General features: G+C 58.6%; 1 protein-coding gene across 1 annotated transcript; it reads right to left on the reverse strand.

The window, feature by feature from the left end:
- Positions 1–1,924: 1,924 nt before the first annotated feature.
- Positions 1,925–3,466, reverse strand: LOC142313171 (E3 ubiquitin/ISG15 ligase TRIM25-like). Its single transcript, XM_075352158.1, has one exon. The coding sequence runs from the start codon at positions 3,464–3,466 to the stop codon at positions 1,925–1,927; it is 1,542 nt and encodes a 513-aa protein (XP_075208273.1).
- Between the last annotated feature and the right edge of the window lie 13,851 nt (positions 3,467–17,317).

A 17,317-nucleotide genomic window follows, 5' to 3' on the forward strand; every position in this document is an offset into this window, starting at 1 on the left:
CATTCATGCAAAGGAATAATTACAATGTTCTGGAATGGCCATCCCAGTCCCCAGACCTGAATATCATTGAAAATCTGTGGGATGATGTGAAGCGGCTGTCCATGCTCGGCGACCATCAAACTTACCTGAACTGGAATTGTTTTGTAAACAGGAATGGTCAAATCTACCTTCATCCAGGATCCAGGAACTCATTAAAAGCTACAGGAAGCCACTAGAGGCTGGGATTTCTGCAAAAGGAGGATCTACAAAATATTAATGTCACTTATGTTGAGGTGCCCATAGTTTTGCACCGGTCAAATTTTGTTTAAATGCGTATTGCACATTTTCTGTTCGTACAATAAACCTCATTTCCATCCAGAAATATTACTCAGTCCATTAGTTATTAGATATATGAGGCTGAAATAGCAAAAACCCACATTGTTATAAAGAAAAAAGGTAACATTAATAGGGGTGCACAAACTTTTTCAGATGACTGTACCTGGATGGGGAACATATATACCACTTATATATCAGGATGGGACCAAGATGAAGAACATTTATACCAGGATGTGGACCATGTATACTAGGATGTGCCCAGAATAAGGAACATATGTACCAGGAAGAGCCCAGGATGGGGGATATATATAAGAGGATGGGACGAGGATGGGGGACATTACTACGGAATGGGGGGGAGAAATTCATATGTTTTTATAGGATATAGAACGCCACAAGCTCATAGAGCTGACCAACATGACATGCAAGGGGAGTCAGATCAGAATTTCATGTGGGTGCCCATTAGTTACGCCACTGTGTAGTAATGCCCCCTTCTTGTAGTAATGTCCCGTATCCTGGTCCCATCTTGTAATAATGTCCCCCAGCCCGGTCCCATCTTGTAAAAATGTCCCTTATCCCGGTCCCCATCTTGTAGTAATGTCCCACAACCCAGTCCCCGTCTTGTAGTAATGTCCCCCATCCCGGTCCCATCTTGTAAAAATGTCCCTTATCCCGGTCCCCATCTTGTAGTAATGTCCCACAACCCAGTCCCCGTCTTGTAGTAATGTCCCCCAACCAGGTCCTTGTCTTGTAGTAATTTCCCCATCCCTGTCCCATCTTGTAGTAATGTCCCCATCCTATCCCAAGTTGTAGTAATGTCCCCATCCTAGTCCCATCTTGTGGTAATGTCCATATCTTGTCTCATCTAGTCCCACCTTGTAGTAATGGCCGCATCCTGATCCTAATAGCTTCCATCTGGTTCCCACCTTGTGGTAATTTCCCCATCTTGGTCCCATCTTATAGTAGTGTTCCCATAATTGTCCCATCTTGCAGTAATGTCCCCCATCCCGGTCCCATCTTGTAGTAGTATCCCCATCCTTGTCCCATCTTGCGGTAATGTCCCCCATCCCAGTTTCATCTTGTAGTAATGTCCCTCTCTTGGGCCCATCGTGTAATAATGCCCCATCTCGGTCCCACCTTGTGACAATCTCCCCATCCCGGACTCCTCTTGAAGTAATCTCACCCATTTTGCCGTTTTTCAGCTTAACTTTACAAACGTTGTGCTCAGTTGACCTTGCTCCCTCGGTGAGCAGTGTCCTCCTCCTCCACAGCCGGGGCAGAGCACCATAGACGGGTGTAGACATTATCTCCTCTTTTCCAATTCTGCTTTTCTGTAAACTCAAAATATGGAATCAAAATAGTGATCATTGCCCCATGACGTCACCGATAAATCTCCAGCTCCTCCCGCGAATAACGTGATGGCTCAGACGGTGGCGACACAAACTGCACTTTAATTTTTCAAGTATTAAAACGCATTACTGCCCACCCCTTGTCCTCAGGGATGGTGGAGTAGATCTGTATTGTGCACCCGGGCCACAGATTTCGACGTGTTGATGTCACGCCCCCATTGCCCCACGTAGAGCCTCGTTTTCGAGGTGCACACCACTCTACGTTATAAGTCGTCACTTAATATTTTGATATATCCTTCCTTCGCGACCATAAAGGCGGCATGCAGGGGCTCGGTGAAGGTGGCCTTCAAGGTGGTCAAGTGCCTGATGGGGTTGGTGAGGTCATAGAAGGACAGCAGGCCGGCATCGTAATCCAGATAGATCCCTACTCTGTTGGAGGAGACCTTGTCGGGGAGCGGAGTGGCTTTTCTGTCATGTTCTACAAACCACTCGTTAATAACGTATTGCAGTGACCAGGAATTCTCGTTTTCCCCCATTAACGAGTATCCGTTCCTGCATATACTGGGATAACACACGCCAATCCCCAAATTTCCTGACCTGCTGATTTCCACCACCCAGTAATGTCGTCCCGACGAGAAGACTCCAATGCTTAGAGCTTGAGAACAGTCAAATCTCTTGGCCGATTCCGGACGACTATGGTCTACATATGAGTGTCTTATTGCTTTCAGGTCCCTGGACAACGTTACGTTGTTGGAGACTGTGTCCACGTCCAGTAGGAGGTCTACAGGTTTCAGCATATGGATCCACACGTTAGTACCTGCACTGATGTCTGATAAACCCGTTTGTAAAAATAAAGAGATCTCATGGTCGTTAATGTCCTCAACCTCGTAAAGCTTCTCATCGTTCCTATGCTCTACGTCATGTAGGAAGTCATCGTGTAGGACGGTGAGAGGATTGCTCATCTTACACATCTCCTCAACGTCACGGATCTGCCCGGACAACTCTTCCCTCTTGACTTGGAGGTGGTCAATCAGGTCGGCCAGTGTTTGGAGCACCTTCTTCTCTTGCTTGGAGATGACCTCCAGAGCTGTCATTTCAAAGTGATTTAGCTTCATTCTGAGGTCTCTGAACAGGGACGAGACTCTCTTTCCCATCTCTGACGCTTTGTCCTCGACGTCTCGTCTGCGTTGCTTGAGATGTTGAAGTTCTTTGTTGGTTTTCTCTTTCGAGATCAGAACTTGTTCCAGTTTTTGCCTCTTCTTTGTTTCCAAGGCATCGAGCAGGAACTTCACATTGTGTCCTTGGTGGTGTCCAGCTACAAAGCAGCTGACGCAGACGTCGGTGGAGTCATCCAAGCAGTAATATTCCAGGATCTTGTTGTGGAGGGAGCATCTCCTGTGACCTTGGTCATTGGTGGGCTTTGATAAGACGTGTTCTGGGGACTTGCTGTGGACTGTAAGGTGGCGTTCACACAGAGAAGCTTCGCACAGCAGGCAGGACTTCACCGCAGGTACAGGAGAGTGAAGGCAGTAAGTGCAGGGTATGGCCGTCTCTTCCTTCTCCGGTGGAATCGGTGGGAGACATTCTACGACCTTCGCCAGGACTATGTTCTTGCAGAGCTTGGAGCGATCTCTGAACTCCGCGCCGCAGTCAGGACAGGAGTAGGACTTGGAGCTTTGGGAATCCAATTTGCGATTAATGCAGCCCCGGCAGAAGCTGTGTCCGCAGATCAGGGAGACGGGGTCGGTGTAGATGTCCTGGCAGATGGAGCAGCTCAGCTCGTCCCGAAGATCAGACGACGCCATGGTCATCGGAAGAAGAAATGATGGAAAATGAAAGTAAAGCCAGCGGCCTCCTCAGCCTGGAACTTCCCTTTAAACCTGCCAATAGCTTCAGATTTAAAGGGACATTGCAGAAAAAAAGCAGATGGATTGATTCTTACAGAACCGGAAGATCCAGCTTTACCGTCGGCTTATGTCGCCGTCCGAGGTCAGAGCTATATAAAGACAGGATGCCGGCTCAAAAACGGGGGAGCCGCATACTGCTGAGGTTACAGGGGTGGGGGGTCCGCCTGTCAGTGCTCAGACCATACACCACACACTGCAGAGGTTACAGGGGTGGGGGGTCCGCCTGTCAGTGCTCAGACCATACACCGCACACTGCAGAGGTTACAGGGGTGGGGGGTCCGCCTGTCAGTGCTCAGACCATACACCACACACTGCAGAGGTTACAGGGGTGGGGGGTCCGCCTGTCAGTGCTCAGACCATACACCGCACACTGCAGAGGTTACAGGGGTGGGGGGTCCGCCTGTCAGTGCTCAGACCATACACCACACACTGCAGAGGTTACAGGGGTGGGGGGTCGCCTGTCAGTGCTCAGACCATACACCACACACTGCAGAGGTTACAGGGGTGGGGGGTCGCCTGTCAGTGCTCAGACCATACACCGCACACTGCAGAGGTTACAGAGGTGGGGGGTCCGCCTGTCAGTGCTCATACCATACACTATACACTGCAGAGTATACAGGGGTGGGGGGTCCGCCTGTCAGTGCTCATACCATACACCGCACACTGCAGAGGTTACAGGGGTGGGGGGGTCCGCCTGTCAGTGCTCAGACCATACACCGCACACTGCAGAGGTTACAGGGGTGGGGGGTCCGCCTGTCAGTGCTCAGACCATACACCGCACACTGCAGAGGTTACAGGGGTGGGGGGTCCGCCTGTCAGTGCTCAGACCATACACCGCACACTGCAGAGGTTACAGGGGTGGGGGGTCCGCCTGTCAGTGCTCAGACCATACACCGCACACTGCAGAGGTTACAGGGGTGGGGGGTCCGCCTGTCAGTGCTCAGACCATACACCACACACTGCAGAGGTTACAGGGGTGGAGGGTCCGCCTGTCAGCGCTCAGACCATACACCACACATTGCAGAGGTTACAGGGGTGGGGGGTCGCCTGTCAGTGCTCAGACCATACACCACACACTGCAGAGGTTACAGGGGTGGGGGGTCCGTCTGTCAGTGCTCAGACCATACACCACACACTGCAGAGGTTACAGGGGTGGGGGGTCCGCCTGTCAGTGCTCAGACCATACACCGCACACTGCAGAGGTTACAGGGGTGGAGGGTCCGCCTGTCAGTGCTCAGACCATACACCGCACACTGCAGAGGTTACAGGGGTGGGGGGTCCGCCTGTCAGTGCTCAGACCATACACCGCACACTGCAGAGGTTACAGGGGTGGGGGGGGCGCCTGTCAGTGCTCAGACCATACACCACACACTGCAGAGGTTACAGGGGTGGGGGGTCCGCCTGTCAGTGCTCAGACCATACACCACACACTGCAGAGGTTACAGGGGTGGGGGGTCCGCCTGTCAGTGCTCAGACCATACACCGCACACTGCAGAGGTTACAGGGGTGGGGGGTCTGCCTGTCAGTGCTCAGACCATACACCGCACACTGCAGAGGTTACAGGGGTGGGGGGTCCTCCTGTCAGTGCTCAGACCATACACCACACACTGCAGAGGATACAGGGGTGGGGGGATATACGCCTGTCAGTGCTCAGACCATACACCGCACACTGTAGAGGTTACAGGGGTGGGGGGTCCTCCTGTCAGTGCTCAGACCATACACCGCACACTGTAGAGGTTACAGGGGTGGGGGGATATACGCCTGTCAGTGCTCAGACCATACACCACACACTGCTGAGGTTACAGGGGTGGGGGGTCCGCCTGTCAGTGCTCAGACCATACACCACACACTGCAGAGGTTACAGGGGTGGGGGGTCCGCCTGTCAGTGCTCATGCCATACACCGCATACTGCAGAGGTTACAGGGGTGGGGGGGGCGCCTGTCAGTGCTCAGACCATACACCGCACACTGCAGAGGTTACAGGGGTGGGGGTCCGCCTGTCAGTGCTCAGACCATACACCGCACACTGCAGAGGTTACAGGGGTGGGGGGATATACGCCTGTCAGTGCTCACACCATACACCGCACACTGTAGAGGTTACAGGGGTGGGAGGTCCTCCTGTCAGTGCTCAGACCATACACCGCACACTGTAGAGGTTACAGGGGTGGGGGGGTCCGCCTGTCAGTGCTCAGACCATACACCGCACACTGTAGAGGTTACAGGGGTGGGGGGGTCCGCCTGTCAGTGCTCAGACCATACACCGCACACTGCTGAGGTTACAGGGGTGGGGGGGTCCGCCTGTCAGTGCTCAGACCATACACCACACACTGCAGAGGTTACAGGGGTGGGGGGGGCGCCTGTCAGTGCTCAGACCATACACCGCACACTGCAGAGGTTACAGGGGTGGGGGGTCCTCCTGTCAGTGCTCAGACCATACACCACACACTGCAGAGGTTACAGGGGTGGGGGGGTCCGCCTGTCAGTGCTCAGTCCATACACCGCACACTGCAGAGGTTACAGGGGTGGGGGGTCCGCCTGTCAGTGCTCAGACCATACACCGCACACTGCAGAGGTTACAGGGGTGGGGGGGTCCGCCTGTCAGTGCTCAGACCATACACCGCACACTGCAGAGGTTACAGGGGTGGGGGGATATACGCCTGTCAGTGCTCAGACCATACACCGCACACTGCTGAGGTTACAGGGGTGGGGGGTCCTCCTGTCAGTGCTCAGACCATACACCACACACTTCAGAGGTTACAGGGGTGGGGGGGTCCGCCTGTCAGTGCTCAGACCATACACCGCACACTGCAGAGGTTACAGGGGTGGGGGGATATACGCCTGTCAGTGCTCAGACCATACACCGCACACTGTAGAGGTTACAGGGGTGGGGGGTCCTCCTGTCAGTGCTCAGACCATACACCGCACACTGTAGAGGTTACAGGGGTGGGGGGATATACGCCTGTCAGTGCTCAGACCATACACCGCACACTGCTGAGGTTACAGGGGTGGGGGGTCCGCCTGTCAGTGCTCAGACCATACACCACACACTGCAGAGGTTACAGGGGTGGGGGGTCCGCCTGTCAGTGCTCAGACCATACACCGCACACTGCAGAGGTTACAGGGGTGGGGGGTCCGCCTGTCAGTGCTCAGACCATACACCGCACACTGCTGAGGTTACAGGGGTGGGGGTCCATCTGTCAGTGCTCAGACCATACACCACACACTGCAGAGGTTACAGGGGTGGGGGGTCCGCCTGTCAGTGCTCAGACCATACACCATACACTGCAGAGGTTACAGGGGTGGGGGGTCCGCCTGTCAGTGCTCAGACCATACACCGCACACTGCAGAGGTTACAGGGGTGGGGGGTCCGCCTGTCAGTGCTCAGACCATACACCATACACTGCAGAGGTTACAGGGGTGGGGGGTCCGCCTGTCAGTGCTCAGACCATACACCGCACACTGCTGAGGTTACAGGGGTGGGGGGTCCGCCTGTCAGTGCTCAGACCATACACCGTACACTGCTGAGGTTACAGGGGTGGGGGGTCCGCCTGTCAGTGCTCAGACCATACACCGCACACTGCAGAGGTTACAGGGGTGGGGGGTCCGCCTGTCAGTGCTCAGACCATACACCGCACACTGCAGAGGTTACAGGGGTGGGGGGATATACGCCTGTCAGTGCTCAGACCATACACCGCACACTGCAGAGGTTACAGGGGTGGGGGGATATACGCCTGTCAGTGCTCAGACCATACACCACACACTGCAGAGGTTACAGGGGTGGGGGGTCCTCCTGTCAGTGCTCAGACCATACACCACACACTGCAGAGGTTACAGGGGTGGGGGGTCCGCCTGTCAGTGCTCAGACCATACACCACACACTGCAGAGGTTACAGGGGTGGGGGGTCCGCCTGTCAGTGCTCAGACCATACACCACACACTGCAGAGGATACAGGGGTGGGGGGTCCATCTGTCAGTGCTCAGACCATACACCGCACACTGCTGAGGTTACAGGGGTGGGGGGTCCATCTGTCAGTGCTCAGACCATACACCACACACTGCAGAGGATACAGGGGTGGGGGGGTCCGCCTGTCAGTGCTCAGACCATACACCATACACTGCAGAGGTTACAGGGGTGGGGGGTACGCCTGTCAGTGCTCAGACCATATACCACACACTGCAGAGGTTACAGGGGTGGGGGGGTCCGCCTGTCAGTGCTCAGACCATACACCACACACTGCAGAGGTTACAGGGGTGGGGGGGGCGCCTGTCAGTGCTCAGACCATACACCACACACTGCAGAGGTTACAGGGGTGGGGGTCGCCTGTCAGTGCTCAGACCATACACCACACACTGCAGAGGTTACAGGGGTGGGGGTCGCCTGTCAGTGCTCAGACCATACACCACACACTGCAGAGGTTACAGGGGTGGGGGGGGCGCCTGTCAGTGCTCAGACCATACACCACACACTGCAGAGGTTACAGGGGTGGGGGGGTCCGCCTGTCAGTGCTCAGACCATACACCACACACTGCAGAGGTTACAGGGGTGGGGGGGGCGCCTGTCAGTGCTCAGACCATACACCACACACTGCAGAGGTTACAGGGGTGGGGGGGTCCGCCTGTCAGTGCTCAGCCCATACACCACACACTGCAGAGGTTACAGGGGTGGGGGTCGCCTGTCAGTGCTCAGACCATACACCGCACACTGCAGAGGTTACAGGGGTGGGGGGTCCTCCTGTCAGTGCTCAGACCATACACCACACACTGCAGAGGTTACAGGGGTGGGGGGGTCCGCCTGTCAGTGCTCAGACCATACACCGCACACTGCAGAGGTTACAGGGGTGGGGGGTCCGCCTGTCAGTGCTCAGACCATACACCACACACTGCAGAGGTTACAGGGGTGGGGGGTCCGCCTGTCAGTGCTCAGACCATACACCGCACACTGCAGAGGTTACAGGGGTGGGGGGTCCGCCTGTCAGTGCTCAGACCATACACCGCACACTGCAGAGGTTACAGGGGTGGGGGGATATACGCCTGTCAGTGCTCAGACCATACACCGCACACTGCTGAGGTTACAGGGGTGGGGGTCCATCTGTCAGTGCTCAGACCATACACCACACACTGCAGAGGATACAGGGGTGGGGGGGTCCGCCTGTCAGTGCTCAGACCATACACCATACACTGCAGAGGTTACAGGGGTGGGGGGTCCGCCTGTCAGTGCTCAGACCATACACCGCACACTGCAGAGGTTACAGGGGTGGGGGGTCCGCCTGTCAGTGCTCAGACCATACACCATACACTGCAGAGGTTACAGGGGTGGGGGGTCCGCCTGTCAGTGCTCAGACCATACACCGCACACTGCTGAGGTTACAGGGGTGGGGGGTCCGCCTGTCAGTGCTCAGACCATACACCGTACACTGCTGAGGTTACAGGGGTGGGGGGTCCGCCTGTCAGTGCTCAGACCATACACCGCACACTGCAGAGGTTACAGGGGTGGGGGGTCCGCCTGTCAGTGCTCAGACCATACACCGCACACTGCAGAGGTTACAGGGGTGGGGGGATATACGCCTGTCAGTGCTCAGACCATACACCGCACACTGCTGAGGTTACAGGGGTGGGGGGTCCTCCTGTCAGTGCTCAGACCATACACCACACACTGCAGAGGTTACAGGGGTGGGGGGTCCGCCTGTCAGTGCTCAGACCATACACCACACACTGCAGAGGATACAGGGGTGGGGGGTCCATCTGTCAGTGCTCAGACCATACACCGCACACTGCTGAGGTTACAGGGGTGGGGGGTCCATCTGTCAGTGCTCAGACCATACACCACACACTGCAGAGGATACAGGGGTGGGGGGGTCCGCCTGTCAGTGCTCAGACCATACACCATACACTGCAGAGGTTACAGGGGTGGGGGGTCCGCCTGTCAGTGCTCAGACCATACACCGCACACTGCAGAGGTTACAGGGGTGGGGGGTCCGCCTGTCAGTGCTCAGACCATACACCACACACTGCAGAGGTTACAGGGGTGGGGGGTCCGCCTGTCAGTGCTCAGACCATACACCGCACACTGCAGAGGTTACAGGGGTGGGGGGTCCACCTGTCAGTGCTCAGACCATACACCGCACACTGCAGAGGTTACAGGGGTGGGGGGTCCGCCTGTCAGTGCTCAGACCATACACCACACACTGCAGAGGTTACAGGGGTGGGGGGTCCGCCTGTCAGTGCTCAGACCATACACCGCACACTGCAGAGGATACAGGGGTGGGGGTCCTCCTGTCAGTGCTCATGCCATACACCACACACTGCAGAGGATACAGGGGTGGGGGGTCCGCCTGTCAGTGCTCAGACCATACACTATACACTGCAGAGGTTACAGGGGTGGGGGGTCCGCCTGTCAGTGCTCAGACCATACACCATACACTGCAGAGGTTACAGGGGTGGGGGGTCCGCCTGTCAGTGCTCAGACCATACACCGCACACTGCTGAGGTTACAGGGGTGGGGGGTCCTCCTGTCAGTGCTCAGTCCATACACCACACACTGCAGAGGTTACAGGGGTGGGGGGTCCGCCTGTCAGTGCTCAGACCATACACCATACACTGCAGAGGTTACAGGGGTGGGGGGTCCGCCTGTCAGTGCTCAGACCATACACCGCACACTGCTGAGGTTACAGGGGTGGGGGGTCCTCCTGTCAGTGCTCAGACCATACACCGCACACTGCAGAGGTTACAGGGGTGGGGGGTCCGCCTGTCAGTGCTCAGACCATACACCGCACACTGTAGAGGTTACAGGGGTGGGGGGTCCGCCTGTCAGTGCTCAGACCATACACCGCACACTGTAGAGGTTACAGGGGTGGGGGGTCGCCTGTCAGTGCTCAGACCATACACCACACACTGCAGAGGTTACAGGGGTGGGGGGTCCGCCTGTCAGTGCTCAGACCATACACCACACAATGCAGAGGTTACAGGGGTGGGGGGTCCTCCTGTCAGTGCTCAGACCATACACCGCACACTGTAGAGGTTACAGGGGTGGGGGGTCCGCCTGTCAGTGCTCAGACCATACACCGCACACTGCAGAGGATACAGGGGTGGGGGGTCCGCCTGTCAGTGCTCAGACCATACACCGCACACTGCAGAGGATACAGGGGTGGGGGGTCCGCCTGTCAGTGCTCAGACCATACACCGCACACTGCAGAGGATACAGGGGTGGGGGGTCCGCCTGTCAGTGCTCAGACCATACACCGCACACTGTAGAGGTTACAGGGGTGGGGGGTCGCCTGTCAGTGCTCAGACCATACACCGCACACTGCAGAGGTTACAGGGGTGGGGGGTCCGCCTGTCAGTGCTCAGACCATACACCACACACTGCAGAGGTTACAGGGGTGGGGGGTCCGCCTGTCAGTGCTCAGACCATACACCACACACTGCAGAGGTTACAGGGGTGGGGGGTCCGCCTGTCAGTGCTCAGACCATACACCACACACTGCAGAGGTTACAGGGGTGGGGGGTCGCCTGTCAGTGCTCAGACCATACACCACACACTGCAGAGGTTACAGGGGTGGGGGTCCGCCTGTCAGTGCTCAGACCATACACCGCACACTGCAGAGGTTACAGGGGTGGGGGGTCCGCCTGTCAGTGCTCAGACCATACACCACACACTGCAGAGGTTACAGGGGTGGGGGGTCCGCCTGTCAGTGCTCAGACCATACACCGCACACTGCAGAGGATACAGGGGTGGGGGGTCCGCCTGTCAGTGCTCAGACCATACACCACACACTGCAGAGGTTACAGGGGTGGGGGGTCCGCCTGTCAGTGCTCAGACCATACACCACACACTGCAGAGGTTACAGGGGTGGGGGGTCGCCTGTCAGTGCTCAGACCATACACCACACACTGCAGAGGTTACAGGGGTGGGGGGTCGCCTGTCAGTGATCAGACCATACACCACACACTGCAGAGGTTACAGGGGTGGGGGTCCGCCTGTCAGTGCTCAGACCATACACCACACACTGCAGAGGTTACAGGGGTGGGGGGTCCGCCTGTCAGTGCTCAGACCATACACCACACACTGCAGAGGTTACAGGGGTGGGGGGTCGCCTGTCAGTGCTCAGACCATACACCGCACACTGCAGAGGTTACAGGGGTGGGGGTCCTCCTGTCAGTGCTCAGACCATACACCACACACTGCAGAGGTTACAGGGGTGGGGGGTCCGCCTGTCAGTGCTCAGACCATACACCACACACTGCAGAGGTTACAGGGGTGGGGGTCCTCCTGTCAGTGCTCAGACCATACACCACACACTGCAGAGGTTACAGGGGTGGGGGGTCCGCCTGTCAGTGCTCAGACCATACACCACACACTGCAGAGGTTACAGGGGTGGGGGGTCGCCTGTCAGTGCTCAGACCATACACCGCACACTGCAGAGGTTACAGGGGTGGGGGTCCTCCTGTCAGTGCTCAGACCATACACCACACACTGCAGAGGTTACAGGGGTGGGGGGTCCGCCTGTCAGTGCTCAGACCATACACCACACACTGCAGAGGTTACAGGGGTGGGGGTCCTCCTGTCAGTGCTCAGACCATACACCACACACTGCAGAGGTTACAGGGGTGGGGGGTCCGCCTGTCAGTGCTCAGACCATACACCACACACTGCAGAGGTTACAGGGGTGGGGGGTCCGCCTGTCAGTGCTCAGACCATACACCGCACACTGCAGAGGTTACAGGGTTGGGGGTCCTCCTGTCAGTGCTCAGACCATACACTATATACTGCAGAGGTTACAGGGGTGGGGGGTCCGCCTGTCAGTGCTCAGACCATACACCGCACACTGCAGAGGTTACAGGGGTGGGGGGTCCGCCTGTCAGTGCTCAGACCATACACCGCACACTGCAGAGGTTACAGGGGTGGGGGGTCCTCCTGTCAGTGCTCAGACCATACACTATACACTGCAGAGGTTACAGGGGTGGGGGGTCCGCCTGTCAGTGCTCAGACCATACACCGCACACTGCAGAGGTTACAGGGGTGGGGGGTCCGCCTGTCAGTGCTCAGACCATACACCGCACACTGCAGAGGTTACAGGGGGGGGGGGTCCTCCTGTCAGTGCTCAGACCATACACCACACACTACAGAGGTTACAGGGGTGGGGGGTCCGCCTGTCAGTGCTCAGACCATACACCGCACACTGCAGAGGTTACAGGGGTGGGGGGTCCTCCTGTCAGTGCTCAGACCATACACCATACACTGCAGAGGTTACAGGGGTGGGGGGTCCACCTGTCAGTGCTCAGACCATACACCGCACACTGCAGAGGTTACAGGGGTGGGGGGTCCTCCTGTCAGTGCTCACACCATACACTGCACACTGCAGAGGTTACAGGGGTGGGGGGTGCTCCTGTCAGTGCTCAGACCATACACCACACACTGCAGAGGTTACAGGGGTGGGGGGTCCGCCTGTCAGTGCTCAGACCATACACCACACACTGCAGAGGTTACAGGGGTGGGGGGTCCGCCTGTCAGTGCTCAGACCATACACCACACACTGCAGAGGTTACAGGGGTGGGGGGTCCGCCTGTCAGTGCTCAGACCATACACCGCACACTGCAGAGGTTACAGGGGTGGGGGGTCCGCCTGTCAGTGCTCAGACCATACACCACACACTGCAGAGGATACAGGGGTGGGGGGTCCGCCTGTCAGTGCTCAGACCATACACCACACATTGCAGAGGTTACAGGGGTGGGGGGTCCGCCTGTCAGTGCTCAGACCATACACCGCACACTGCAGAGGTTACAGGGGTGGGGGGTCCTCCTGTCAGTGCTCAGACCATACACCACACACTGCAGAGGTTACAGGGGTGGGGGGTCCTCCTGTCAGTGCTCAGACCATACACCACACACTGCAGAGGTTACAGGGGTGGGGGGTCCTCCTGTCAGTGCTCAGACCATACACCACACACTGCAGAGGTTACAGGGGTGGGGGGTCCTCCTGTCAGTGCTCAGATCATACACCACACACTGCTGAGGTTACAGGGGTGGGGGGTCCGCCTGTCAGTGCTCAGACTATACACCATACACTGCAGAGGATACAGGGGTGGGGGGTCCTCCTGTCAGTGCTCAGACCATACACCACACACTGCAGAGGTTACAGGGGTGGGGGGTCCTCCTGTCAGTGCTCAGACCATACACCACACACTGCAGAGGTTACAGGGGTGGGGGGTCCTCCTGTCAGTGCTCAGATCATACACCACACACTGCTGAGGTTACAGGGGTGGGGGGTCCGCCTGTCAGTGCTCAGACCATACACCATACACTGCAGAGGTTACAGGGGTGGGGGGTCCGCCTGTCAGTGATCAGACCATACACCACACACTGCAGAGGTTACAGGGGTGGGGGGTCGCCTGTCAGTGCTCAGACCATACACCGCACACTGCAGAGGTTACAGGGGTGGGGGGGTCCGCCTGTCAGTGATCAGACCATACACCGCACACTGCAGAGGTTACAGGGGTGGGGGGTCCTCCTGTCAGTGCTCAGACCATACACCGCACACTGCAGAGGTTACAGGGGTGGGGGGTCCTCCTGTCAGTGCTCAGACCATACACCATACACTGCAGAGGTTACAGGGGTGGGGGGTCCGCCTGTCAGTGCTCAGACCATACACCGCACACTGCAGAGGTTACAGGGTTGGGGGTCCGCCTGTCAGTGCTCAGACCATACACCACACACTGCAGAGGTTACAGGGGTGGGGGGTCCGCCTGTCAGTGCTCAGACCATACACCACACACTGCAGAGGTTACAGGGGTGGGGGGTCGCCTGTCAGTGCTCAGACCATACACCACACACTGCAGAGGTTACAGGGGTGGGGGGTCCTCCTGTCAGTGCTCAGACCATACACTACATACTGCAGAGGTTACAGGGGTGGGGGGGTCCGCCTGTCAGTGCTCAGATCATACACCACACACTGCAGAGGTTACAGGGGTGGGGGGTCCTCCTGTCAGTGCTCAGACCATACACCGCACACTGCAGAGGTTACAGGGGTGGGGGGTCCGCCTGTCAGTGCTCAGACCATACACCACACACTGCAGAGGTTACAGGGGTGGGGGGTCCGCCTGTCAGTGCTCAGACCATACACCACACACTGCAGAGGTTACAGGGGTGGGGGGTCCGCCTGTCAGTGCTCAGACCATACACCGCACACTGCAGAGGTTACAGGGGTGGGGGGTCGCCTGTCAGTGCTCAGACCATACACCGCACACTGCAGAGGTTACAGGGGTGGGGGGGTCCGCCTGTCAGTGATCAGACCATACACCGCACACTGCAGAGGTTACAGGGGTGGGGGGTCCTCCTGTCAGTGCTCAGACCATACACCGCACACTGCAGAGGTTACAGGGGTGGGGGGTCCTCCTGTCAGTGCTCAGACCATACACCATACACTGCAGAGGTTACAGGGGTGGGGGGTCCGCCTGTCAGTGCTCAGACCATACACCGCACACTGCAGAGGTTACAGGGTTGGGGGTCCGCCTGTCAGTGCTCAGACCATACACCGCACACTGCAGAGGTTACAGGGGTGGGGGGTCCTCCTGTCAGTGCTCAGACCATACACTACATACTGCAGAGGTTACAGGGGTGGGGGGTCCGCCTGTCAGTGCTCAGATCATACACCACACACTGCAGAGGTTACAGGGGTGGGGGGTCCTCCTGTCAGTGCTCAGACCATACACCGCACACTGCAGAGGTTACAGGGGTGGGGGGTCCGCCTGTCAGTGCTCAGACCATACACCACACACTGCAGAGGTTACAGGGTGGGGGGTCCGCCTGTCAGTGCTCAGACCATACACCACACACTGCAGAGGTTACAGGGGTGGGGGGTCCTCCTGTCAGTGCTCAGACCATACACCACACACTGCAGAGGTTACAGGGGTGGGGGGTCCTCCTGTCAGTGCTCAGACCATACACCGCACACTGCAGAGGTTACAGGGGTGGGGGGTCCTCCTGTCAGTGCTCAGACCATACACCATACACTGCAGAGGTTACAGGGGTGGGGGGTCCGCCTGTCAGTGCTCAGACCATACACCGCACACTGCAGAGGTTACAGGGTTGGGGGTCCGCCTGTCAGTGCTCAGACCATACACCGCACACTGCAGAGGTTACAGGGGTGGGGGGTCCGCCTGTCAGTGCTCAGACCATACACCGCACACTGCAGAGGTTACAGGGGTGGGGGGGTCCGCCTGTCAGTGCTCAGACCATACACCACACACTGCAGAGGTTACAGGGGTGGGGGGTCGCCTGTCAGTGCTCAGACCATACACCGCACACTGCAGAGGTTACAGGGGTGGGGGGTCCGCCTGTCAGTGCTCAGACCATACACCGCACACTGCAGAGGTTACAGGGGTGGGGGGTCCTCCTGTCAGTGCTCAGACCATACACCACACACTGCAGAGGTTACAGGGGTGGGGGGTCCTCCTGTCAGTGCTCAGACCATACACTGCAGAGGTTACAGGGGTGGGGGGTCCTCCTGTCAGTGCTCAGACCATACACTGCAGAGGTTACAGGGGTGGGGGGTCGCCTGTCAGACTATGCACTGTGTGTAATGCGGGGTGTTACAGGGGGCACTGTGCTCTGTGCTCCCCTCACACATGATGCAGTCCCCGGTAATATGACGTCTTTCCTCAGTCCCTGATTCCCGTTTCTGACCCTCACTCTCAGTTGTGCACATCCCCTCCCCCAGGACCGGGCCGTAGGCTCCTCCCATCTCCCGCTGCTGCTCACTGGTTTCACTCCGCTCTGGAGCTCCGCCCTTTTCCTTACGTCATCATCCACTCGACGGGACCGAGCTATCAGCGAGCGGCCGGTCTGCAGCCAATCGTGGTTGGACTGGGCAGTGATTGGTCCGCACCGTGTGTGGGCGGGGTTTTGTGCCTGCGGTGACGTCACTCAGCCGCACATTTCAAACTTCAACTGCTCTTCCCGAGTGACGGCGGATCTTCCGGTGATGTACGGACCGGTGGGGGGCGCGGGGGGCCGCCGGCTGTGACAGGAGGGTGTGCGGGGGGGGGGCTGTGACAGGAGGGTGTGCGGGGGGGGGCGGCTGTGACAGGAGGGCGTGCGGGGGGGGGCGGCTGTGACAGGAGGGCGTGCGGGGGGGGGGCGGCTGTGACAGGAGGGTGTGCGGGGGGGGCGGCTGTGACAGGAGGGTGTGCGGGGGGGGCGGCTGTGACAGGAGGGTGTGCGGGGGGGGGGCTGTGACAGGAGGGTGTGCGGGGGGGGCGGCTGTGACAGGAGGGTGTGCGGGGGGGGGCTGTGACAGGAGGGTGTGCGGGGGGGGGGGGGGCTGTGACAGGAGGGTGTGCGGGGGGGGGGCGGCTGTGACAGGAGGGTGTGCGGGGGGGGCGGCTGTGACAGGAGAGTGTGCGGGGGGGCGGCTGTGACAGGAGGGTGTGCGGGGGGGGGGGCGGCTGTGACAGGAGGGTGTGCGGGGGGGGCGGCTGTGACAGGAGGGTGTGCGGGGGGGGGCGGCTGTGACAGGAGGGTGTGCGGGGGGGGGCCGCCGGCTGTGACAGGAGGGTGTGCGGGGGGGGGCCGCCGGCTGTGACAGGAGGGTGTGCGGGGGGGGGGCGGCTGTGACAGGAGGGTGTGCGGGGGGGGGCGGCTGTGACAGGAGGGTGTGCGGGGGGGGCGGCTGTGACAGGAGGGTGTGCGGGGGGGGGGCGGCTGTGACAGGAGGGTGTGCGGGGGGGGCGGCTGTGACAGGAGGGTGTGCGGG

This window comes from Anomaloglossus baeobatrachus, chromosome 5, assembly GCF_048569485.1.
Source record: "Anomaloglossus baeobatrachus isolate aAnoBae1 chromosome 5, aAnoBae1.hap1, whole genome shotgun sequence".
Lineage (NCBI taxonomy): Eukaryota > Metazoa > Chordata > Amphibia > Anura > Aromobatidae > Anomaloglossus > Anomaloglossus baeobatrachus.